This window comes from Onychostruthus taczanowskii, unplaced genomic scaffold (assembly GCF_017590055.1).
Source record: "Onychostruthus taczanowskii isolate IOZ18803 unplaced genomic scaffold, ASM1759005v1 scaffold25, whole genome shotgun sequence".
NCBI lineage: Eukaryota > Metazoa > Chordata > Aves > Passeriformes > Passeridae > Onychostruthus > Onychostruthus taczanowskii.
The window spans coordinates 7,280,685-7,306,837 of record NW_024499796.1 but is presented as its reverse complement, the minus strand read 5'-3'; the positions used below and the strand labels follow the sequence as shown (position 1 = coordinate 7,306,837).

General features: G+C 54.4%; 1 protein-coding gene across 4 annotated transcripts in view; it reads left to right on the top strand.

Moving 5' to 3' along the window:
* RALGDS (ral guanine nucleotide dissociation stimulator) overlaps nt 1-26,153 on the top strand; it is a 59,446-nt gene that overhangs the window by 23,028 nt on the left and 10,265 nt on the right. For 2 of the 4 annotated variants that reach the window (XM_041406571.1, XM_041406570.1), the window contains exon 1: nt 11,664-12,042. The exons of 1 other annotated variant lie outside the window; for it this stretch is intronic. In XM_041406571.1, the coding sequence (XP_041262505.1) occupies nt 11,863-12,042 (180 nt within the window). In that variant the 5' untranslated portion in view covers nt 11,664-11,862. Of the gene's footprint in view, nt 1-11,663; nt 12,043-26,153 lie in introns of those variants that run through there. One more of the 4 variants, XM_041406569.1, reaches the window with a different exon arrangement.

The window sequence follows — 26,153 nt, the reverse complement described above, 5'->3', positions numbered from 1 at the left end:
ATCCCTGCACAGCCAGGTCCCAGTGCTGGCTCCATCCCTGCACAGCCAGGTCCCAGTGCTGGCTCCATCCCTGCACAGCCAGGTCCCGGTGCCGTGTGCCGCTGGCAGGAGCCAGCTCCATCCCTGCCCCCGGGGGCTGGGCACCCTGACTCACGGCAGATCAGCCACGGAGCAGCTGCCTGCTGACAGTTTGGTTCAGTGAAGGGCCCGTCAGTGCCATTTGCTGTCATCTGTCCCGGGGCAGCGGGCTCGGGGCAGCACCGGCAGAAGCAGCTGTTGCAGGAGTGTGCCGTGAGCGCTGCCAGCGCTGCCCAAGTGTGCTCAAATAAGGCAAATCCAGCTTGCTGGCTGCTTTGGCACAGCACACGCTGCTTGCTGCCTGCTTTGGGTCTTTGCCAGAGCACGGGCTGCTTGCCCCTGGCCATCCTGCCCTCCCTGGGCGGAGGTGCTGAGTTGGAGGTGTGGGTGTTGCCTGCCCCCGGCTCCATCCCCTCCTCTGCACAGCCTCCCATTCCAGGTCCTGCAGGGACAAGGCTGCCGTCACCACAGGCATGGATTCGGAGTGTGCCAGCTGCAAACACAGGGGAAATGGAGGGTTTGCCCCAGTCACAACCCTTAACATCACAGCAGAGCACGGGTGTAACCGCGGGCATCTCCCACCCAGGGACTCCATCCGAGATGACCCCATGTAATTACCCCGTGTTTCAGGGAGCCCTGGGGCTGTGCAGCAGCAGAGACAGCTGAGAGTGGCAATCCTGAGTGTGCCTGACACGCCTTGAGCTGGACCCTGGCTGGCCTCGGATGTGGCTGCCACCACAGAGGTGATGGCACTGCTCCTTGCTGACACGAGCCGTGCTCTTGTGGCTTGTGGTGTTGCTGAAAAGTCCTCCTGTCGCACGCACAGCCTGCAGGGCTGCTCCTCGGGCAGCACGGATGAGCCCCGGGGCTCTGGGCTCGGCTGCAAAGCCATCACATGGCTCTGGAGCATCCCCTGCCCCTCGCTGCTCGCTGGTGTCCCCAGCAGGACAGAGCAGCTTGCTTTTGTTGGGCACTGCCAAGCACAGATAGGCACCACTGCTGCACCCAGGCAGGGCTGGATTTAGCCATGGGAGCTTCAAATGCTGCTGAGAAAAGCCCTGGCCTGTATCAGCTCGATTTGGCCACTGCTGGCTGTTAAATGCTGTTGAGATGCAAAAAGCTTCTTTGGTTTCAGGGAAATTGCTCATGAGGTGGTAAAGCCCTGCAAGGAGGGGGCACAGCCAGGTGCATCTTGGTGTTGGCTCTCTTATGAACCTGCAGAGCTTTGTGGTGCCAGCACTACTGGAAGGATTGGCTCCGCTGCCCCAGGAGCTGGTTCTCCCCAAATCCTCCTGCCTGCCCCATCATATGATAATGGTGTAACAGGACAGGCAGGGCTGCTGGTTCTGTTGGGGCAGAACTTGTGATATTTGGTATTTTTAACTCCTGGCTCCTGGACTCGTGGTGTCTGGAGAGGGCAGCACGTGGTGCACCCCAGTGTTGTGGTCCAGAGCTCAGGGTTTGGGGCACCACCTCCATAAAGATGCTGGTGAAGGCCTGGCTTTAGGAACCTCAAAGGCTGTTTGCATCCAAAATCTGATTTGTTGATTTTCTTGTGTCGCCTCTGTGCAGGCATCTCCTCAGCCCTGTGTCCCCACTCCTCTGCTGGCTTCTCTGGGCCTGTGCTGGGGCTCTCCCTGGGTGTGCTGGGGCTGCAGCAGCTTTTGGCAGCAGGACATTCGGTTTTTGCTTCCACTTGGCAGCTAGGGGTGAGAAACACCCAATCCCATCCTGCTGACAGCTGCCTTTGTAATTCGGGTGCTGTGAGCTCCCAGAGAACAGCTGTGAGCATCAGCCCTTCACCTGGAGGCATCGAGGAGCTGTTGGGAGGACAGGGCTGGTTTGGGTCTACTGAGGAGCTGTTTGGGAGGACAGGGCTGGTTTGGGTGTACTGAGGAGCTGTTTGGGAGGACAGGGCTGGTTTGGGTCTACTGAGGAGCTGTTTGGGAGGACAGGGCTGGTTTGGGTGTACTGAGGAGCTGTTGGGAGGACAGGGCTGGTTTGGGTGTACTGAGGAGCTGTTTGGGAGGACAGGGCTGGTTTGGGTGTGACTATCTTGGTAGTGTCTCACTGTGATGTTGGTGACAGGGAAATGCAGTGCTGACCTGACACGGAGGGGCTTCCTCTCCTGCCTGCCAGGAAAGCAGCACGCAAAAATCTCCCTTGATAACCCCTTTCTGCTCATCCTTCTCCCTTTAGGCTCCCGTGTGCATTGCTCTGAGAGTCAGGGGTTTTTCTTTCATCACAGTGCCCTCCCAGCACTTCTCCTTCCCATACTGGAAACCGAGTGTGAGTTAGAAACTGCAACCGAGGGAGGAAGGAGGGGCAATGTGGTTTGTGGTGCCAGAGCCTGGGCTGGCCAGCAGAGCAGCTGGGAGGCACTTTGGGAGCTCTGGGGAGAGGAGCTGAGGGCAGGGGAAGCAGGATGGAGGAGCTGCTCCAGCCCTGTGGGGTCTGGCAGTGTCGTGGCCGTGGGTCGGGGAGCCCCTGAGCGGGGGGATCCCGCCTGGGCAGCCCTGGAGCTGTCTGGAGGCAGGAAATGGAGACTGATCCCTCCCCACCCAGCTGTGTGCAGAGCAAGAGGGAATCAAAAGCAGCTGAAAATCCCGGATTTCCCTTTCTGTTTGGCGATGCGGGAAGCACAGGGGAGGAGACGGACAAGTTAAGTGGGAGCAGCTCCACCTTTCCCTGACGCCCCTGCACCCACAGCCCCTGGGGGCAACTGGCCCTCCCGGCCCTCCCCAGCTGTTTATTTATCTATAATCGAAGACCTGGCTGCTGCTGACAGTCCAGCTGGCCTCAGAATGGCACCAGACCCTGTCTGAGACCTGTGGCCCAATTCCATTCCCGGGGGCTCTCGGGTGCCAGCTGTGCCCTGGCACACCTGCCCTGGGAAGGAGCCTTGTCAGAGGTGACTCTCAGCCAGGGCTGGGGCAAGGAGGGGGAAAGGGAAGCTCCCCAGGGTTGTGACGGTTGTGTCTGATGACTCAGTGCATGCCCTGGCTGGGTGGCACCCTCTGTGCCACCGTGTTACGTGCCCACGTGTCATGGAAAGCCTGATGCTGCTCCGTGCCCGCGTGGCACGGGTGGCACTGGGAGATGAACCCTCGGTGCGGGTCTGATCCTCCCTGCTGGGGTTAAAGAGTCACCCTGCAAAGGTGCTGGCAGCTCAGGAAGGGATGGATCAGGCTGTGCCCTCGGTGCCAAAGAGGGGAGAAGCTCCTCAGGGCCCCACTGCTGTGAAAGGCTGGGTGAGCAGCTTGTCCCACTCTGCTCCCTGACCCTCCTGCAGGAGCTCGGGTTGTGTTTCCTCGCTCTTTTCCCTGCAGTTAGGGGAGCCAGAAAGAGCTTAAAATCTAATTTCCTACCAAAGTCAGGCTGCTGCTGTCACGGTGTCCCTCTGGCTGTGCCCTCTCTCCCCAGATGACTCCTGAACCCGCCGACCTGCGTGGCAGATCTGGCCGAGGGCTCGCAGATAATTATGGAGAGATGATGAAATGAGATGGTTGAGAGGAGGAAAAGAATCCTGTAAATGCCCCAAAACATCTGTAGCATGAGTTCATGTATTATTAGACACCAGCAAATCCACGTGGGAGATGCTCTTACAAACACTTAACCGCAAAAACATTTTCATTCTCAGTTCGTGCATTTTTAGGCACCAAAAACAGTCTTGAGACACAAAACCATAGGAAGCAACACAAGCAGTTTCAGTGCTCATGGGATAACCTTTTATTTTAATAAAACCTGAAATTCTTTTGGCACTCAATGTGATTCCCAGAGCCAAGGCTCAAAGGAAAAACAACATAAATCATGGACTCGAAAGTAAAAAGTTGGGAGGGTCAGAGCACTGTGGCCAGACCCAGCCGTGGTGTGACTTGGTGGCACTTGATGAGTTTGTTGATATTTCTGAGGGACAAACCTGGCCCTCAGCTGCTGGCACACAGTATTGTTTGGGAGAGCACTGCTCCTCCATGCCAAAACCCCCACAACAAAAAGAGTTCTGCTGGCCACGGAGAGAGGCCCTGGAATAACTTCCCCCTCTAAAACAATGCGGAGCGGAAACGTTTCAAAGTGGTAATTACCAAAGGGAAAATAATTTTTTTTAAACATCCTTTGTCTGAGCACATAACAATACCTGGGAATACTGAAAGACTTTTCCAATCCTTAATTGACTTTTCAGCCATGTCACTGTTTGTTTCATCTCTGCAATAGCCAGCTCAGGGCTGGGCAGTGAAACTTTCCCTTTCCAGCTCTTGCCAGCCCATTTTCCTGACTCTCACGTGGCCAGCACCAGTAAGTGTGTGCTCAGGCTGTTACAGAACAATGTTTTCATGTCCACTCACTGCATCCCTGCCCAGCCCGTGGTGAATTTGGCCCAGATGATTTGGCAGGGGCCACGCAGTGTCAGCACTGCTGGCTGCTGGGCCAGCTGCCGGGCGTCTCTGCTGCTGCTGCTCCTCCTGCAGCTCCTCTCCCTCATCCCTGAGGCTGTTCCGGCCCTCTGGCTCCTCTCTTGGCTGCTGGCTTTCAGTCACATCAGCTCCTCACTCTGCTGGAGCCTGGCTCCAGGGTTTCACTCCTCACTTCAGCTCAAGCTTTCCTGCAGCCTCCCGATGTGTCTGGGTTTTGATTTATGCTTTCCCTGACGTTTGTGCGGTCAGAGGAGATACAGGAGCATTGTTGGAACATCCTTTTCATATCCCCTCTTAAGGGGCTCTGTTCCTGTTTAACTGGGTTTCTTGTTTTCAGTAATCTCAGTTATTTACTGGTGTTATTAATGTGTGTGTGTGTAGCTTTGCTGTTGCTTTGTTTATCCCCCTGATCTGGCATTTAAATCTGCTCCACCTTATTCCTATACTGGGACAACTTTGTGCAAATCTGTTTTATTTCCCTACCTGTATTTCTTCAGATCAGCTCAGCACCTTACAACCTGTTTGGCTCCATTTTCAAGCTGGTCTTTGGATACAATATAATCTTGTGCAAGGAATCAACTCCGTGTGCTTCTTCCCTGTGCCTGTGCTGCGGCATCACTTTTCTCTTGAGCTTCTCAGCAGCTCTGTGGCATCATCCCCTCCCCTGTGTGTGTGTCCAGGCACGTCCTTCCAGCAGCAGGGCAGAGATTGGTGCTGTGCAGGTTCAGGGAGCTGAGTCTGAGCGTGCTGGGCTGGTGACACAAGCCAGCCTGCATCCCTGTCCCCAGGGGGAACAGCAGCGTGGGGTCACAGCACGTCCCCAGGGGATGCCCTGCACGGGCTGTCACCTGGGCAGGGGCAGCCTCTCCTGGCCTTCCCTAGCCCAGGAGAGCCAATGGGAATAAAGCTGGAATAAAGGTGGAAAAAAGCTAGAATACAGCTGGAGTAAAGCTGGAATACAGCTGGAATAAAACTGAAATAAAGCTGGAATAAAGGTGGAATAAAGCTGGAATGAAGTGGAATAACACTGGAATAAAAACTGGAATAAAGCTGGAATACAGCTGGAATAAAGGCGGAATAAAGGCAGAATAAAACTGGAATAAAAGCTGGAATAAAGCTGGGATTCAGCTGGAACATAGCTGCCCTCCTGCTCTCCTGGCTGCGTGCACAGGCCAGTGCCATTCCCCATCTGAGGCACAGGTGGGGTGGGTGTCCCTGTCCCTGTCCCTGTCCCTGCAGCAGCACAGCCCACCAGGGCTGGGGCTTGGGGTGGGGTAGGAGCTGAGGAGGAGGAGGAGGAGGAAGAGCTGCTCTGCCTAGCAAAGTTTCCTGTTATCCACTGGGATTTCTCCGTGGATCAGTTCCCAGAGCCTCTTGTTTCTGAGATTCTCCTTTTACACGACTCAGCTGAACGTGTCATTCTGGCTGGTTGTTGTGGGTGGAAAATTGCACTGCCTGCCCTTGGATGTGCTTCTGAAAGGTGAGCAGAGCCAGAGCTTTGCTCTGCTCTGTGTCCACCCAGGTGGTGCACGTGTGTTTTCAATAGAAAATGAAATCTTGCTATTTCGTTTAATTTTTTTCTGGCAGATTAGAAGGAACAGCTTGAGTTCAGAGCTGAGTTTCCCTTATCCTGAGGGGCTACACCTCTTCCCTGCAATTTTTTGTGGCTCCATAACCTTTCCCCTCTTTTCCACCAGTGGTTTTCCTTTCCCTGCCTGCTCTGCAGAGAAGCCAAGCAAGCAAGGATGGAAATTACAATAACGGAGCACCTGGGAGGCTTGAACCCGCCACACACTGATTGCTAAGCAACAGGGAGAAATGTTTTCCCTGTTTTCCTTTTGGTTGCAGGCACCTTAGGTGGTATTTCTTAAAAGAGCTGACTGAAACATTCTGGCAGAAAGGTGATGGGGAGATAAAAGCTGCCTTTAAAGGCAAACAGCTCAAGAAATAATGGTGCTTAGCAGAGGGGCTCTGGTGTGTCTGCAGCAGCTTAAAACCTCCTGAGCTCTGAACTCCCGGGAGAGCCACGTGGGAAAAAAGGGAGAACGCTGCCACCAGGAGCTGCAGCTCCCTCCCGGTGTGGGGATGTCCCTAACAAAACTCCCTGGGTGTCTTGTGAGCTTTGGTCCCTGCATCCCCCTGCCAGCAGTGCCCTGCAAAACGCTCTGAGGTCTCTCGGTGCTTTTCACACCTTGGGCCCTGCTGTCTTCAGCTTTTTGGGCACATTTTGGTATTGACAGTTGTGTCTTGCATCTTATTTTTCTGAGTGTTTTCTTCTTTGCTGTGAAGGAATCCAGGTGCCTGCTTGAAGCGTGCTGTGGTCGCTTCTTTCTGAGAAAGTGGCTTGATCTCCCCTCACTTCACATGTTGGCCTTGTTCTGATGAGATTTTAGAGGTCAGAAACTTTGGGAAATAGATGTTTGTGTTGTTGCTTGCTGACCTAATGGAAGCTCCTCAAATACTTGATAAATTGTCCGGAGAAGAGAAGGTTCTGGGGCAATCTTAGCATCCCAGAGCATGAAGTGGCTTCAAGAGAGCTGGAGAGGGACTTTGTACAAAGGTCTGGAGTGACAGGACGAGGGACAATGGCTTTAAAAGGAAGGAGAGTGGATTTAGATTAGATATTAGGAAGAAATGCGCCCTGTGAGGGTGGTGAGGCCCTGGCACAGGTTTTCCAGGGAAGCTGTGGCTGCCCCTGGATCCCTGGAAGTGTTCCAGGCCAGGCTTGGAAGAACCTGGGCTAGAGGAAGGTGTCCCTGCCCATGGCAGGGGTTGAATCTTTAGGTCAATCTTTAAGGTCCCTTTCAACCCAAACCTGTTGGAATCTAAAAAACCCAACCCCACCAAATATCTGTGGTTCTTCTGCAGCCAAGGGAGTGGTGCAAGGAGCAGGATGGAGAAGAAATATTCCTGCAAGCTCTGGAGTCTCCAAGGCTTGTGGAATAATTGCTGAGCTTCAGGAGGCGGCAGCCTCGGCAGGAGCTGTGCACAGGGGCTGCAGGAAATGAACCACAGAATAGCTGGATGGAGACTTTCAGATCCTGATTGCCCTGGGATTTGCTGTGCTTCCTCTTCTAGGAGCTGACAGTAATGAGGGGCTTGCCTGGCTGTGTTAATTGTTGGTGTGGAGGAGAGCTGTGCTCCCGAATTAAGGGCAGGGGGGGCAGGGGGTGCTGCAGCTGGGCAAGGGCACAAGGGGCACAAAGGGCAGGAGAGCCCGAGCCAGCCTTCCTCCCTTCCAGCACAAAGAGTTCACAGTGCCTGATCTGTCCAAAACAGCTCCAAAGAATGCCCAAAGCCTGGAGGCAGAGTGATCCAGCTGCCCTGGATGTGAAATACTCAGCAGAGAACCTCCTAAAATCCATGCCTGCTGTAAGCTGTGGCAAGTGGTGGGTGGCTCTCATCTAAAATCTGGTTAAATCAGGGCATTGGTCATGCTGGGAGTGAGAACTGGGTCTGTGAGGGTCTGAGGTCTGTTGGTCTCCAAATCTGGGGGGATCCAATCTCACATCTCTGTACAGACTGTATGAACAGAGCAGTGACATTGTTTTCCCTCCTTGCTCAAGCTTTTCCCTTCATCCTGAAGTGGAAGAGATAGTACTGGTTGTTTACTGTATTACTATTATTATTATTATTATTATTATTATTATTATTATTATTATTATTTCTTATAAAATAACCTTCCTGCTGAGCCTGAGCAGTGAAAAGTCTTTTCCAATTAAAATTGGAATGCCCAACAAGTTTTGATCTAGCACATAATGCCTAACCTCCAATCAGTAATTCTTGTAATTAGGTAGCACTTTTCCTCCAAAATGCCTTAAAAACAGCAAGAAAAAGGGCTTCCCCAGCTGCACAATAGAAGGAAGTGCTAAGGGCTCCATGTCAGAGCCTGACACAGACTCGCCTTGTGAGCTGGTGCCAGAGCTGGGACAGAGGCCGGATAATGTTGCAACTCCCACATAAAGCAGCCCAGTTCCCCTCAGAGGCTGCTGGTTTGGGTCCTGGGTCCTTTGCTGGTCCAGCAGTGAGAGCTGGAGGTGTGTGATGCTCCAGAGGGGCTCAGTTTGAGGTGGTGAGGGTGATTCCTGCCTTCTCTGCTCGGGGCTGGGATCAGCTCTTTGCAGCTCTTGGCATCGCTCCTGCTGTGCTTTCACTGAGGCTCAAAGGGAATGTGGGTTTGTTGGGGTGCTGGCAGTGCCCTGGGGGTGCTGGCACTGCCCTGGGGGTGCTGGCACTGCCCTGGGGGTGCTGGCAGGAGCACTGGGGTGTTTGCAGGCAGCTGATGCCAGGCAGGAGCAGCTCCTGTGGGAGTGTCTGTGAGCCATGCTTTGGGGTGGGCAGCCTCACTTAATGGCAAAGCCAAACCCCCCCACAGCAGCACTGAGCACAGGAGCTGGGTCACTGTGAGTTTTGCCCTGTAGGAAATGTGCTGGAAAGTCCCACTCAGCAGCAGAGCAGGGAGATGAAAGCAAAGGAGGGCTGGAGGATGTAGCTGCGGGAATGCTCACACACCTCGTCCTGGGGAGAGACAATCTGGGGTCCAGGCTGAGCCCAGTTGTTAACTGAGGTCTGAATCTGCAGGTCCTGACTGTAACAGACTGACCCAAATTGATTCCCAAACCAGAAAACTGGCTTAAAGTTTCCAAAAGTTTCTCTGTGTTACCCTCTCCACGTTACTGACCCTGCAGGAAAGGCTGGGGGCTGCAGGAGAGAAGCAGAGCTGCTCTGGTGTTGTGTGTGTGGGTTTGCATTCATCCAGCCAAGAGCTGATTTCAGAGTGGTGGAAAGACAAAAATTGGTGGGTTTCTCACAGCACCCAATTCCTGGGCTTGCCAGAGTCAATGGAATATTTACAGATGATATGGAAAAGCTCAGTGTGTTGTGAAAAGTTTCTGGCAGAGTTTGCCAAGTGCAAATTGACAGTATATTTTTTTTAATGACTCACTCAAGCATTGATAATTTTCTGAAATCCCAGAAGTCAGGTGCGTGTCAATTAATCACATTTTGTAACAATTTCTCGACCTTCAAGGATTCTGGAGGGAAACCTGAGGGTGTGGTACTTCCTGTTCTCTTTCACCTGTGTGCTTAGAGGCAAATAAGCCCTGAAAAGTTATTTGTTTTGAATCTCATGATTTTCAAGGGCCTTGCCCCTGACGGCTGAGTGTTTGGGGTTAGCTACGCAGAGCAAACATCCTGAACTTGGGCTCCTGACCCTGCTCTGAGTGTTTTGCTTTTCAGACCCAGAAGGTTCCCAAGAGAGGAGAGAGGAAACTGACTGGCTATTTTTAAACCCCTGCAGTTGCCTTCCTGCCTTATATTATTTATTATCCATTATCAGAAGTGTTTTTCCCCTGAAACCATCTTTAGTGGTCAGCCGAGGGACGGTGAAAATTGCCCATCAAACAGAGCTGCATCTTTCTGCAGAGGTCAGACAGAGCTGGAGGCTCTGGGAGGGCTGGAAATGAGTGCTGCTGTTGTTTGTTGTGTGCACTCGAGCTGTGCCAAGCAGTGCCAGGGGTGGGCTGTGATTTCTCTGCCCTAAGACTCAAACATGAAGCAAAGCAGAGTCTCCTTCCCAAATGTTTCACAGCCCAGAGAGGCAACGCTGATTTCTGCTGGAAAGCAGGTCCCTGCCTCTGATTTCAGCAGATCCCTGCCTCTGATTTCAGCATGTTTCTCTGATTTCAGCATGTTTCTCTGATTTCAGCATGTTTCTCTGATTTCAGCATGTCTCTCTGATTTCAGCATGTTTCTCTAGTTTCAGCAGGTCCTGAGCAAAGGGATGCACAGCGCTGAGTTTCACAGCACATCTTGCAGTGCCACGTGGCTCCTGCATGGCGTGTCACTGGGGCTGGGGACACCTCTGCAGGGAGCAGCATCACATCCTCCTGTGGTGGGGAGAGCTGCCCTGACCCACCTGGCACTGCAGGGTGACCCAGGCAGGGATCAGGGCTGGATCTCAGTGCCTGGGCAGGCTTAAAGCGTGTATTGCCCCCAGGGATCAGGGCTGCATCTCTGTGTATTGCCCCCAGAGATGTGGGGCTGCCTGGGGCAGTGCAAGTCCCTGCTGCTGGGCTGGGTCCCCTTTCCCAGGATGTCCAGGAAGTCCCCTCTGACCTCTTTGGCTCCAGATAAAGCAGGACAATAGCCCATGTTGTCCTGGCTCATCCTTCTGCCTGGTAAACTTTCCAGTTGGAAGGCTATCACAGCCTGGCAGCTTTGTTAATCCCTTCCTGCCCGGGCACGAGCTGCTGGTGCCCTGGGCAGAGCTGGACATGTGAGCCTTGGCTCCATCCTCACTGGAAATAAAGCTGCAGGGCTGGAAGACCCTGCGAGGCCGATGTTATTTCAGCTGCAGAGGGAGCTGAGGCATGAAAGTCCAGGTTTTGGTGGTGTCAGCAGCTCTGCCCAGACCCTGGGATGCAGTTTCTGAGTAGTGTGTGAGGAGGGAAGAGCAGGGGAGGGCTGGAGCACGCAGTGCTCAGCACAGGGGACTGACGAATGACAAACAATTCTGCCCGTTTCTCTCTGCCTCTGAAAACAAAATTTTGTCGCAGGGGGTCTCTAAGGTGGGATCTGCAGCCCTGCTGTCCCCCAGGCTCGTTTTGCTTTCCAGGAGTCCCTGCTGGGCCGAGAGCAGGTGCCCGGGTCCCCAGTGCCCCCTTTGGCTGTGCAGGGGGGGCTGGCACTGACTGCCGGTGGGTCACATCACTCCATCCCGCAGGGGACACTGCCCGCTGCCCCCGCAGGGCTGTGACCGAGTCAGGAAGCCCAGCTGCGGCCAGCGAGGGGCTGAGATAATGCTGGGATGAAAACACGTGCTGATGGTGATCACTCTCTGGCAGTTAACACTTTTCGCTTGGCTGGTGCTGCTTCACGGGCACCTGGTGACACAAAGATCCCCTCCCAGAGCCGTTGTCACCTGTGTGACTTTGCTCCCTCCCACCCACGGTAACACCCCGCTGTTCCCCACGCCCAGCTGAGGCTGGAGCTCCGGCCACCCCACCCCGCAGCCCCCCGAGCATCCTCATCCTCTCCATCTTCCTCCCGCCCGCCGCCCCTTTGCGCGGCCCCGAGGCTTTTCACGCCTGCCGTGTCCCCGTCCCCCCTCCCCGAGGGGGCCGAGCCGAGCCGGGCCGGCCCCCGGGGGCGGGCGGAGGCTGCGGGAGGAAATCCAGCGCCTGCTTCTCCGCCGAGCCGGCTCCATCCCGTCACACCGGGCCGCTCTTTCCGCGCGGCCGCGGGCTCCCGCTGCCTGCCCCGCTCCACACCGAGCATCGCCCCCACGTCCCCGCTGCGGCTCCCCGGGCAGCCGGGGGGGCTGGCGGGGCCGGCGGCGGGTTGCGGGGCCGGGGATGCGGCGGCCCCGCCGATGGTGAGCCGCCGCCGGGCCCCGCCGCACCATGTCCCCGCCGGCCCCGAGAGGATGTTCGAGGGCTGCCGGCGGGCGAGGAGCCTCTGGGGCGGTGTCAGGCTGGAGGTGGCCGGAGAGAGCAGCCCCGTGGTGCTGCACAGCTTCACGCAGCTCGACCCCGACCTGCCGCCGCTGGAGGTGAGTGCGGGGTTTGAGGTTTGGGGGGCTCCGCCTCGCTGGCAGCGTGGGCAGGGCTGGCCCGGAGTTTGTGGGTGTCTGCAGGGTTGTGTTTCGCAGAATTCTGTTCCGTAGAATCGCGGAGCGGTTTGGGTTGGAAGGGACGGTAAAAAATCATCTTAAAAATCATCTTTGCCCACCCCTGCCGTGGGCAGGGATGCCTCCCGCTAGCCCAGGTTGCTCCGAGCACCGTCCAATCTGGCCTGGAGTGCTCCCAGGGATAGCCACAGCTTCTCTGGGCACCCCGTGCCGGTGCCTCACCACCCTCACACAGAATTATATCCTAATATCTAAATCTACCCTCCTTCAGCTTAAATCCTAGCACTCCATGCCTTTGCAAAAGTCTCACCAGCCTTCTTGTGGGCCTCTTTAGGTGCTTTAGGTGTTTCATTTTGTTGAACAAATGGGTGCCCCTGCTTGGTTTTTTTTGCTGTGAGTCCCTGTGCCCCTGGGGACTGGCAGGCTGTGTAGGGAGAAACCAGATGCTCTCCCTCCAGGCACCCAGGGAAAGGGGCAGATTGTTAAAACTTGGGGTTTTTAATATTTCATTTGAGACTTTGGCTGTGGGAGGCAGGAGTCTGCTCAGTTCTGAGCTGTTTGTGAAGGCTTCAGTCTTGTCCAAACCACAAAAGCGTCCTCTGGGAAGGTTACGGGCATTGGGAGGACTTTCCTGGAGGATGCAAAAATATTTGTGCTTGTTTGGATTCAGCCTCGGGTGGTTCAAAGTCAGGCTGGTCCCAGCGAGGCCCGAGTGCTTTGTTGATGGCAGATGCATGTGGAGGCACCCGAAATAATCTGAGTCAGGGCTGGGCCTTTTATCTTAGTAATGGATGATCGTCATCCGTGTGCTGATTGGGAGCAAACGGTGTGTCAGGAGCAGCTCAGCGGGAGGAAGGTTTTGCTGTTCAGAAGTCGCAGCCCTGGCGGTGCAGGGGTTAATACCAGCGAGGGTCAGCAAGTCTGGCTGTGCTGGGGTTTCCAGCCAGCTGCAGATGTGCTGCTCTGGATGCTTCCCGCTGCAATGGGGGCGGTGCAGGCGGGGAATCACCACGAAAGCCTCTCTGGTTGCCGTGCAGATATCCGCTGAGGGCAGCCAGTGCTTCGGGGAGGGCAGAGGCTCCTTCTCCCCAGCAATCAACCCCACAAACCTGGGGTGGAAATTCCTGCTCAGGAAGGGATGAGCTCAGGCTCCGGCTGTTCCGCTTCACCTCTGGCCTGGTGGCAGAGCTCATCAGCTCTGCGAGAGTTCATGAAAGCTCCATCCAGCTTGTTTTCCCCGCTCTCCCCTCCCCGCCCGGCTCTCCTGGGGGTGGGCGTGCTGACATGCTTTGGAGTGCATCATCTGGTTCGTGTTATGCCTGGCAGGAAGTCCAGCCTCGGCCGCGGCGCTCCGGGAGGCTGAGGGGCCGCGCTTTTGGCAGGGAGAGCAGGAGCAGGGGGAGGAAAAGAGGGAAAAGAGAGGGTGATGCAGCGTGCTGCTCCTCTCATCCCAGGGGACAGCCTGCCTGGCACGATGTGCCCCGGCTGGAGGAGGCTCTGGAGCTCAGGGGAAGCTTTGGAGCATCTTGGGCAATGGGGCTGTGAGGGAAAAGGGATGGGGCTGAGGGAGGATTTGCATGGCCCTGAGCAAAGCCCTGCTCACCTGAGCGTGGCACGGGCACAGCTGCCAGCCAGAGCTGCTCCCGAGCTGCCTGTGCCCACTTCTCTGCCCTGGGTTTGTGCTGGGGAGTGCTCAGAGCACAGCCCCAGCATCCTGTCCCTCGAGGTTTCCTCCCAGTCCTGGACAGAGACATTCCTTCTTTTTATTTTTTCCTATTTCCAAGTGATGGTGAGCAAAGGGGCAGCCCAGAGGGGTGCACTGTGACCTCCTGAGCAGCCTTGGGATGCACAGGGTGTTCACTGCGTGACCGGGGAAAGGAAAAAATGTGTCACTGTTGTGACAACTGCGGTGGCCTGGTGGGGCTGCAGTCCTCGGGCAGAGCTATAGATGCACACTGAGAGGAGAAGGCAGATTATTTGAATAAGATCCCCCTGTGACAGTCCCCAGGACACGGTGGGACCTTTGTCACCTCTGCCAGAGGGAGCCGTGCTGGGTTTTGGCAGAGTTTGTGGGTGGACAGTCAGGTCCCACAGGGAGTGGAGGATCCCTGGAAAGCTGCTGGGCAGGCTGCAGGGAATGTGGCTCTCTCAGGTCCTGGCTGAGCCCCAGGGGATGGCAGCAGGGCAGACTCTGCCTGTATCCCACAGCAACGGTATCGATCAGCAGGCATCACTGTGAGCATCACCAGAGGCCTCCTGGGCCTGTCAGCCAAGTGTTCTCACCAGGAGTTTAACCACGGGGGATGGAAAATTTAAACTGACTGTCTCAAGTGGGGGGATTGACAGAGCAGCTCTGCAGACCTTTTGTTTTGACCTTTTCAGTTCCAATCCATTCCGTATTCAGCAGTGAGTGTCAATCCTTCCAGTCCAACAGGAGCCACAGTGTGAATTTGGTGGCCCTCCTGGTCCTGCTGGCCAGGAATGGCCTAAAACACCACAGCAGATGACACAGACTGAAGCTTTCATGAAGCTGATGCTGCTGAACCTCTGAGGAGGCTGGGCTGACTCTTATAAAAAAAGCCCTTAGAAAAAAAGTCCTTGTAATTCTGGCTCTGTTTGTTTTCTGAACAATTAGGAGATTTTCAGTTGCTAAATGAATCCTTGAAAACTTGAATTGCTCAGCCCAGATGTCTCATAGGTCAGCGCTTGTTCTTTACAGCTGGGAGGGAGAGGCAAAGATATCTCATAAAAGCCATTTTCTTTTCACTTCCTATGGTTCCTTTGGAACAAGATCCTTTTCTCCCAGCCTGTTCTCCTCCCCCAGGCACAACCTGATATGTCCCTTGCAATTTGCCAGATGAACATCATCTGTTGGTATTTCTTGGATGGGGATCTACCTTCTGGCTCCCTTCCAGAGAGGTTTGGTGCTGAGGCCTGGAGCAGCCTGGGATGCTGATTGTTGGTGGCTGAAGCAGGGTGGGAATAACAGAGGTGGGAGGGATTTTTTTATTATTATTGTTTGATATGGCTGGAGAGAAGCTTCCAAATGAGTTTGTGTAATAATTGTTTTACTCAGAGGCTGCTGTGCCATGCTCCCATAAGGGCGGGGATCCCCATACTGGGGTCTCACTCAGGTTTTAGTGGATTTAGTACCAGACTGGCAGCCCTGGCAACTGAAATCTGTGTTTGTTCACAGGCTGAATGGGCAAACCACCCCCCAGGCCACCCCTGTGCTTCAGCATCACCCAGCTTCAGCCCCCTGGCCCAGGCCACACTATTGCTCCACTGCAGCCTCTGTTTTTTCTGGCTCCCAGGGTGGCATCACCAGGCAGGGGCAAATAATAACACAATAAATGCAGTCTGTGGGTATTTCCCCACTTCCCTGTGCCTGGCTTTGGGGTGTGATGAGCAAAAGGAGCATCAGGCCAGCTGTGCCTGCAGGGATGGGTCTCATTTAGCACCCACCACTGTTTGGGATTTGGGGGGCTGGCTGTGGCCACCCCACTCTTAGGTCCAGCCTGTTTTTAGGGCCCCCTGAGCTGGTCTGGCCAGCAGCTCCTCCATCTCCCTTCCCAGCTCTCTAACCAGCCACTGTGTCCCCCGAGGGGAGTGCAACTGAAGGAGGAAAGAGCTTATTTAGGTCACTCCAGACCACATTTAAAGGCTGTGTATGCCCTGCTCACACTTTCTCCAACACCCTTATCTCCAGAGCTGCCTAATGACTGCCTTTCCAACGTCCATGCTCCTTTTATTTAAATATATCCTTGCAGCAGGGCTGTCTCAGTTCTCAAATATTTCTTCATCTCCCACGGACTCAGCAAGAGGGGGGAAAAAATGTGGTTGCTAAGGAGCAGGATTTGGATACAAAGCTGGCTGAGCTGCTGGCGGGGGGCCCCGGGGGGCTCCAGCGCAGCTCGTGGCCACTCAGGGTTTGTGCATTGCTTTGGTGGGGTGTGGGTGAGAAGGATTGGGGTTTGAAGCATTCCTTTGGCCTTGGGGAGAAAGAGTTGAGTTGTGGACTGGCTCCTTTCGCAGGTTAATGTGGTGTTTGTGTGGGTTAGATCCCACAGCAGCATCCGTGGCTGGTCCCAAGTGCGTGTCTGCTGTTCCAGGGCTCTGCGGGATCTTTGTTTTGCAGAGAGAAGCATCTGTGGGCTGAAAGGTGAGGCTGGCAGTGGGGTTTGGTGCCCAGGAAGAAGCATGAGGCTGAAATTGTGTGGCAGCCCCTGGCTGGAGCATTCCTGGGAACACCAGCAGCAGGGCAGGGACTGGGAGGTTTGGATACTGCAGTTACCAGGTGTCTCATTGCCCAGGTGGGGACTCACCTGCAAGTCACAGCAGCTCCAGCAACGATACATTTAGACTTTGCTCCTGAGTCGTTAGGGAAAGGGAGTGCTGAGCTGGGGCACGGAGCACTAATCCCAGTAATCCCAGTAATCCCAGTAATCGCAGCCTGAAGGGAGTCACGGGGAGGGGGTCGGAGCAGGGGCAGAGCTGCAAGGGCTGCTCTGGGCACTGGGTTGGCACAGGGGGATTGCAGAAGGGCTTTTTTGTTCTGTTCACACCTGGGAACAGCCCTGCCAGAGGTGCCGGGAAAGTCCTTTCCCAACTCTCAGCCCTGGCAGCGTGGGCTGTGCTGCTCTCCTCCCGCACTGAGGCGGCGACTGCAGCTCCCCAAAGCTCGTCCCTCTCACCTGGTTGTGTTTGTTTTTGTGGTGTTATGCAAATCACCTCTCCGGTTTTCGGTTACATTCCCGGGGCTGTGTTGGCGCGGGTTCTTGCAGGGCAGCACTTTTACATTAGATAACGCCGAGTTCCCTCCACCTGAGGGTCAGGAGTTGTGTGACGGCTGAATGTCACTGGAGATTAAGCACAGGCAGAGGCTCCTGGCGTGGCCCTTGCCTCGGCTGGCTCCACAGCAGTTTGTTTTCATTACACCGTTGGTATTTGGATGAGCTCTGCTGTCAGAAACATGCTGGGACGAGAAAGGGCGTCTTCCCTCCGCACGTGGGGTGCTGGGAGCAGCTGCCTGGGGAGCCCCGGGCTCAGCGGAGGAAGGATGGGGATGGCTTCAGCTGCCAGGCACCAGCCGAGTCCTCAGAGCTGATGGAAGGGAAAAAAAGTTGGTCTAACTTGCAAACAGAGCAGATTGGAGAGGAAACTCATCGGAGGCAGCTTCATCTGGAATGCTGAGGCATTATTTTTAGAGCGGCTTTGCTTTCTGCTAACCACAGTCCAGCAGCTGAACTGAAGGCTTGTGTGGAAACCTGCTTTGCAAAGGGCTTGCTACCCGTTTTACCAGAACTCCTTTTCATGTGATGGAGCAAAACCACACAGCCTTTCCCCGCTCCTTGCAGTGGTTGGGTCTCCATGGAGACTCTGAAGCTGAGAGGCTGCCCCAGGCTCCTGCTCCAGCCAGTGTGTGTTTGTGAAATTATGTGTTTGCTTTGGGTTCACCTCTAGGAGTCGGAACTGACTTCAGGAAACCAGGGTTTAGCCAAGCTGGGCAAAGCAAAGCACCTTGCCTGGGACTGGCAGGGGCAAAGCTCAGCTGTGGGAAGTCAATAAGGATGCTGGAGCTCCACCTTGATGTGGCTGGGGGGTTCAGGACCTCACCTTCCAGTTCAGGTTGAAACCCCAGGGATTTTGGTCAGACAGCTGTCTAAAAGGCTCAGCTGGTGGCCTGCTGCTGGCAAGGTCTGGCTCCTGTGCAGTGGAGCAGCAGCAGAGCCTGGGAGCTGGGGGATGTGAGCTGGGGCTGATGGTGTCACACCCACCCCTCCCATTCTGTGACCCCAACAATCACTGCACACCCCCCAGGGCAAGGCCAGCACTCAGGCTGGTTTATCCCCTTAAAGCAGCCCAGCTTTCCTCCAAATGCTGCTATTTGCTTGCTTTTGGTTGTATTTTTCATGGCTGTCTGCTCCCAGCTGCAGTTCTGCTGCTCAGGAGCCCCGTGCTGAGCAATGTTGGCGGTGCCCGTTGCTGGTGACACTCACTGGCATTACTGGGTTTCTAGACAATGTGCTTTACTCGATTCTGTCCCTGTTGCAACAGTGAGAACTGGCACAAAGACGGGACAGGCCTGGCTGGTTCTTCCCTGGCAGGGCTGGGGTGACTCAGAGCGTAGCTATGGATCACAGCAGTGTCATAACAAACACTTCTTCCCCGAGGTGCTTCTTGTGGGGGGTGTTCCACAAACTCCATCTCTCCCAGTTCTCATTCCCATGGGTTTTGGTGTGTTTCTCAGCAAAAGTCAGCTCTGGGAGGATGGGGGTGTTTGAGGCTTGGCTGCTCTTAGTCCAGGGAGCATCAAAGGAAAGGAGTCAGGGAAGGAAGGTGGGCACCTCTGCCCTCTTCACATTGATGCTGCCCCATGGTCATTGTGCACTTCAGCTTTTTGGGTATCCCAGGGTGTGTCCCCAAAAATAATTTTATTAATCGGAAGGGTGAGCTGCAGGCGTGCTCACCTGTGGCTGCTGATGCCAGAGGATGAAGGGGCAGGGTGGCAGGGACAGATGAGTGGGGGTGGGAACTGTGTGTGTGCCGGCTCACCGAGGTGTGTGACCAGGAGGAAAGGCACCTGTGCGGTGTTGGAGCTGCTCTGACGTGCTCCATGGCCAAACCCGCACCTACGGAGCAGGGCTAAGGGTCTGGGGAGGGCAGAATTCATCCTCCCTGCATTCCTTGTGCCGCAGATCTGACGCACTCAGCTCTCAGGGCAGGACCCGGGGCCAAACCTCACTGCTGACGCTCCCGGTGCGTGTGTTCAGACACCTGACAACAGCGGGACTTCTATCCTTTTCCAGTGGTTTTCTCCCCAAAAGTGCCAGTTAATCGTAAAATCTCATTTGTCTCAGCTGCGGAAATCACCCGGAGCTGGCGGAGCATCCCGATTCCCCCCGCAGGTGTCGGCATGTTGCCACCTGCTCATGTCGCACCTCCTGCCTCGTTGACACCTATTTAAGTAATACTCCCAAGGTGAGATTTTGTTGATTACAAAGCAGAAGCGCTTGCTCTTGCCTCTTCCACCTTCCCACGGGCGCCGCGGGGAGGGGAACAAGTAGCGGGATGCCCTGCAAGGGGAAAATCTCCGCGGAGCGAAGGGGATGGCTTGAAACCCGCAGCTGGGCTGTGCTGGGACACGCTGGGGCTGCGGGTGTCAGGAGGAGGCTGGGACGAGCCCGGCTGATCCCGGCAAGAACACGGCAGCAGCAAATGGAGGAGCCGCGCGTCATCCCGGCCGGGGTGGGAGCTGGGCACGGCCGCGGAACAAAGCCTCGCATTTATTCCTTTCACCGTCAGCCCCTCTGTGCCTCCCCGCGCTGGATTGTTCCTGCATTTTCTCTGCTTCAGCTGTTTACTGGGTCACCCTGGTGCAGACACGCACACAAAGGGAGAGCCATCGCCGGGGCTGTCGCTGTGCCACCGGCGCTGCCAGCCCCGGAGCACAGTGGTGCCATTGAGCCGGCTGGCAGAGCGTGCCCGGGGCCAGGCTGGGCTGCGGGCATGCCGAGCCCCCCGGGCATCCTCCTCTGCACTGTGGCCGTGGGATTTTGAGGAGGGGGGGCCCCCCGAAGGTCTGGGATTGTCAGCTTTGCTCGCACTGCAAAGCTGTGTGAGGGAATGCCAGTTGATGTAAACACATGGGTGGACACGTTTGTTTCCCCGGGGTTTATTTCAGCTCAGCTTAGCTGAGCTAAGGATGTGTCTGAGCTAAATTGAAATTAACCTTGTTCAAATGGAAACGGAGGGGAAAGGGGCTGTTTCTGTCAGCCAGAGTGTGGCCAGGCAAGGCTGTGGATTTTGGACAGCCCCCAGTCTGTGCACCTTCAAAATTCCAGGGAGATGTGGCTTTGCTGTCTTTTCCCCTCTGCAAGCTGCAGCAGGGGAGTTACTGCACAGACATTTACATTTACAGTTTAACCAGGCTGCTGGGGAATACTGCGGGGTGAAACTCTCTGGGAATGTCACTGTGGGCCCAGTGGGATCTGGCAGTTGTGATCTTTGCTTTGCCCTTCCTGCACATCCCACCTTGCATGTGCCCAGGGGAGCACTTCATTCATGCAGGACAAGGATGTGCCAGGGCAAGGGGCAGGTTTGACAAAAGGAGCTGATTTTTTTGCAGCTGATGCCTCTTAAGACAAACTTTTTGGCTGTCTGGGCTGGTGCATGGGCTGAGAGCTGGAGAGTGTTCAAGGTTTGGCATCTCTGGGAATGTAAAGGCTTTTCTGAAGATGGAGTCACTTGCAGGTGCTGATGCATGCAAAGGACAAGCATTGCCCTGGAGCTGCCACAAGGAACAGTCTGTGTGTCGTGGTGAACATGTGTGAAGCCAGAATTGACATTTTAGCTGTGACTATTCCAATCAGCTTCAAGTAACATCATCTCTGAGTGCCAACCTCATCTCCTTCCCTTCCCACCTGGCAGCTGTTGCTGCCCCAGAAATAACACATTTGGTGCACCAGGGCCCTGCTTCAGAGGTGGAATTGACAGAGTAGCATTAGGTCAGGTAGCCTGGAACTCTTCAGGGCACTCCTAGTGTTTTAATTCACATTTGAACAAGGCACTGGGGAGCTGTCATGTTGCATGTGACTTCCAGGTGCTACTGTACACCCAGAAAAAAACATCAATCAGTTTTTAACTTGTTTCAGTTATGTTTTCATTGCAGATTTTTCTGTTCCACCTCAGTAAAACACAAACCTTGTGCTCTGAGCCGAAATGACTTGGGATGAGACGCTCGATCTTTATTTAACCTCGCAGAGAGCAGTACCTACATTAATTTTTTATGCACCGTTTTTCACCAGCCGTGTCGTTCTGGTTTCACTTCCAGTAATGCCCCGGGGGTGTGGGCGAGTCGGCGGCGCAGCAGTCGCTCTGTGAGCCAGGGCTGTGTCCCTCTGCTCCGAGCCTGCCCCTGCGGAGGCGCTGGGATGCTGCCGGGGCCATCACGAGCACAGGGCTCAGGGCTGTGCAGCAAGAGCCACATCTGCTGTGTCGGCGGGATCTTTTTTTTTTTTTTTTTTTTCCATCGACTTAGAGAGGAAGCAAAACCTGCTGCACTCAGTTTTCTTCGAATAGCCTGCGAGGGGAGCCCATCCCAGCAGGTCCCCTGGGAGGGGACACGAGGTGGGGTTTCCACATGGGGTGCAAATGGCTGGTGGCTTCCTGGGTGTAGGAAACTCAGGGTTTGCAGTTCAAGGTTGTGGCTGGAGTTTGTTTTTCCCTGGGGAGTCCCCCTGCCAGCCTGATCCCCCAGGACCTGCAGTTCCCCACTTCTGGGGTCTGATTCTTGCCCCTTGAAGGCTGGGGATGGAGTGGCCATGCAGAGTCTTTGTTCTCCAAACCACAAAAAGAGTGAAAAAGTCTCTCCATGTGGGAAGGCTCTTAGTTTTCTCTAAAAAGCAAACCAGGAGCAAATAGGGGGAGGAATCCTGCTTATCTGCTTTGTCTCGTTCCTGGACCCAGCACTGAGCTCCTAATCCTTGCTCCAGCCACTGACTCACTGTGTGTGAGTCACAAGATGCCTCTGTGACCCAGCTGCCAGCTTCCCTTCTCCCTGAGCTGCCAGGGTGGAGAAGGCTGCCTTTGGATACTCTCTGCAACCCCTCTGGGTCACAGACACAGGGTCAGAGCTGCTGTTGTTCTTGGGACCCACAGAGCCCAAGGGAGGAGGGGTAAGATCCCTACAAAGGCAGATATGGGGTGATGTGGCCTCTCTCTCTCTTTCTTTCTGCCCCATGCTGGTGCTGGGTGATGCACTGGCTCCAGGGCTGTTCCCCTGGGGCACAGCTTTCTGTGCTGGAACATCTGGAGCAGAGTGTCAGGAAAACCCAGCTGTGGAGCCCAGCAACTGCTGGGGAGAGAACAGGCCCTCAGCTGTTGCCACTGCCCTGGTGTCCTGGCAAAAACCACCCCTTTTTCATGGTGGGTTTAAGTTCAGCTTCTGGCCCTTTTTCTGTTCTTTTCCTGTTTCCCCTTTTGTTGCTGTGTTTTTATGGGCTGCTGGAATCGGTCCTGGTTTGAGGCAGCTCGGAGCAGGCAGGAAGGAAGGCAGAGAGTGTTGAAAACCCAAAGGAATAGTGTCTTTCTGCTGAACATCTCTGCACGGGGAGCAGGGGCTGGGTGCACCCAGCTGTGGCAGGGGACTGAGCTCCATCAGCAGCAACAGGAGCACTCAGGGAAAGGAGACAGTGGGAGATGAACTTGCCCAGCTGCAGAGAGCCACCCCAGTGCCCCCATGGCCAGGGTGGTGTTTTGGAGCAGGAATGCTCCTGCCCTCGGTGGGGCTGCTGCTCCAAAGGACATGCTGTGAGTCACCAGCGTGGGCACCTCTCCTTCCCCTGAAACAGGGGATGTTTGTCAGCTTCCTCAGCACTTGGGGTAGTCCTTGTAGCCTTCCTGAGCACAGCCAGGGGAAGGAAGCTGTGAGTGCCAGGAGTGGATGATCCCTTGAGGCAGAGCTGTGGGGGAAGAGCCACCACAGGGCTTTTTGCCTGGAAGTCCCCAGGGGGAAGAGTCTTGTGCTGCGTGTGCTTATTTTGGACGTGTAGGACAGAGGGTGCTTCTGCTTTTGTGGTCTTTATCTTCGGTTCACAGAACTGAGCTTGTTTTCCTTTCACTACCCGGGGGTGACTTTTTTCCTATTTCCTTTTACATAATGTCATACACTCAGCTTTGCATAAGAGGTCCCAGAGTTGCTGCTGTTCCTTGCAGGGCTTCAGGGTTTGCTCCTGGGGGTGAAATGAAAGTGAGCTGGGGGTTGGTGTTGGACAGGGGCCATGCTGGAGCCGGTTTCCTTCGTTTTTCCGGAAAGGCCCATTTCCCGTTGCTAGTGGGAAGGGATTATTCTGAGAAAGGGCTGGGGATTGTAAAGACCAAACCCCCACTTGCTGTTCCTGGCTTTACCTCCTTTCATCAAGTTCTTTTGAGCTTGTGCAAGCATGGAGCTTCAATGGGAAACCCCTGGTGACGTCTCCGAGGCTCAGCTCTGCCTTTTCTTGTCTCGTTAGCCAGTGGGGCTGTTAATTCCCAACAGGCACACATTCCTGGCTTCCCATGGGCAGGGTTAGTGCCTGCTCCTCTCTTGTGACTGGTAGCAGCAGCCCCTTTGAAATCACAGTGCAGAGATACTCTCAGCTGCTCTGTACCTGTCTGTAGAGCAGGCATTTTGTGTAACTCAACAGAAAAGGGAGCAGAGTAACACAAATATCTTGATTGTTAAACCAGCTGTGGTCCAGAGAGTATCAGCAAAAGCACTTTAGGCAGTTGTACCTCCTCCATGTGTGCTGAAATTAATACCTTTTTCCACTAACAGTTCATTATTTTTGTGCCTTTGGAGGCCAGTGCACTAACCTGGGGCACGTGGGACCAGAGCTCTTAAGACCTGGTAATTGTTGGGTAATTGTCTGTGTGTAAGTGTGGGGATGCAGCCATGCTCACACTTAATCCTGCACTTTGCTCCTGTCTTACTAAAACCACCTTTGTGACTGAGCTCAAACACTTTCCAAAACGCAGAGCCTGAGCCAATGTTTTGCTTTGCTGTTTGGTTTTTGTATTTTCCCCTCCTTTCATCTGTCAGGAAGAGCCGAAGGCAGAGTCCCTGCTGCTGCTGCCGCTCTCTGCCCGGCTCTCAGGGTCCCTCACACCCTTCCTCCAGGCTCACAAACCTTGGCTGCATCTTAGAGCTCCTTATTAATCCTCTGTGAGAAGACGTGGGGTTTGACACCACGCCGAGTACAAGAACATTCACCAGAGAGCGGGAGAGTTTATTGCACGGAGCAGGAATTCCTCCCTGGTGTAGTCACAAAAGCTTTGAACCATCAGTGGGAGCTCCAGGGCTGGCTGCAATTGGAAGAGGCAGTCCCCAGGCCCAGGGCAGCCATCTGGTGCAGACTCCCGTTTCATATTTCAGGGGATGAACTCCTGCAGAGTTCACTCACGGCTGCTTCTGCAAAAGCCTCTGCTCTGCACAACTGGGGAGAGTTAAACATGTGGCTTTTCCTTGTGCCCCTCCAGCCAGAGGCCTTTTTCCTGATGTGTGGAGAGGACCAGGATTGCACGCTGAGCTGGAAAAAGCAAACCAAACCTTCATTTTTTCTGTGTATTCCATTTCTTGGTGCCCATCTTGAAATGTGTTGGACCTCACTTTCTGGGCTGCCGGGTCCCTCCTGTATGAATTTGGTGGAGGGTGCAGATGCCATAACCATCAAATCTTGTTGCAGATGTTTAAAGCACTGCCTGGGCCTGTTGGATTCATCCCTTGTGCCAACAGAAGGGGCTGTTCACCTGTGTCTCCCCCTCAGGCTGAGGTGGAGGAGGGTTTGTGTGCTGGCTGAGCCTGACTCATGCTCCCTTCTTCTGAGGGGCAGAAGATTCCAGCAGATGTGCAGGGCAGGCAGTGGGGAGCAGTGATGTTGCAATATTCAGTGACTGCTGCCTCCAAGGCCCTGTCTGCTCTGCTCCTTTAGAAACAGTGTCATTTCCAACAATCTGAGTAAAGGAAAGCTCTCATCTGTCTCTTCAGAGACCATTTTGAAGGCATTCAGCTTTGGTCGGGAGCTATCGGGGTTCGCTGTTATTTGTCTCTGCCCTGATACGGGAAAAGTGGTTCTGGGTGGCCGCACTTTCGAAGGACAAGTCTGGACTCTCAGGTTTTTTGGTCTTCAATCTTGTTTAGTAATTCCTCTCTACAATATTTTCTCTTTGCCCAGCCGAGGTCTGTTCAGCAGGACAGCCCAGTGCGCTCTCCCCTCCTCTCGGGCTGGTGCTATCTTTTATACTAAAAACTACGTATACCATGTTTACAGTTACTTTCCAATACCTATCACCTCTGTTAGACAGTGACTTTCTACTCTAAACCAATCTGTGAGTGCCAACATCATCCTGAACATGGATGCCAGGGAGAAGAAAGAAGGACAGGGCACGCCCAAATCCCTCCATCTCAGACCCCCTGACCCCCATGTACAGAATACCAAACCCCCCTGTACAAGGTCCAAAACCCCCCTGTACAGTGCTCCAAAATTTTTCCCTTCACCCTGTGATTGCTACTGCTATGCTACTTAAATTTTTGTGACCTGTAACTCTTCATACAAAGTAATTTGCTCCATGGGTTGAGAAATTTCCAGGTGTCTTTGGCTTCCTACCAGGGTCTCTGAGCCCCTGCCAGGGCTTTGAGACACCCAGGGCATCCAGAGAGATGTCCTGGGTTCCAACAGGGAGTGCAGGATTCTGGGTGGCCAGCACAAACACAATCCACAGCTCAAGGTTCTGACTCTGTCCCTGCCCTGCTCCCAGCTCACCTGCAAGGGCAGAAACGTGTGCTTGGTGCAGGTGTTGGAATGAGACTCCTCTGGCTCCGTCCTGCCGCCGCGTTTCTGCTTTGGGCTGGTTTTTAACCAACGTGTGTGGAATGCGCGATCAGCATCTCGGAGGAGCAGCCGTAGGGAAGAGGAAGCTCACACGGAATATAAATAGCCAAATTTTAGAATGTCCCAGTGTAGCAGCTCTCCTGGCTCTTGGCAGGGGCCTGCAGACCGCTGGGAAGCCGTGGCCTTCGTGTGTGGTTTGCAAAGGGGGAACTTTGGGGGATATCGCACAAGTCAGCAAGGCAAAAAATGAATGAATCTGACAGTCTTGGATATGGGAAGGAAATGAAATTTGCTTTTCTGCACATCAGAGTGGGGTGTATCCCCTGCACGTGACATGAAATGCAGAGTGAAAACCCCGCACAGTTGTGGCAATATTTTCCACTGTAATTGCACAGCAGTTGCCAATGATTCATGGGTTGATCCTGAGGTGGTTTTTTCCTCCCATATGATTTAATTTATGAATTTAATTGCATGTCAGCAAGCATCTGATTTTTCTTGATATTTTTGTCTGGGGTTTTCAACTGCCCAGCCAAATCTCTTTTCTGAGTTAGACTGTACAGGGCTCTGGTCCTGCTGGACCCAGAGTTTTCCTCTCAGCTTAAATGGGAGGTACACAGGGGTAGGGCTGACATGCAGGTTGGGTGATGAAGGCTGGGAAAGAGC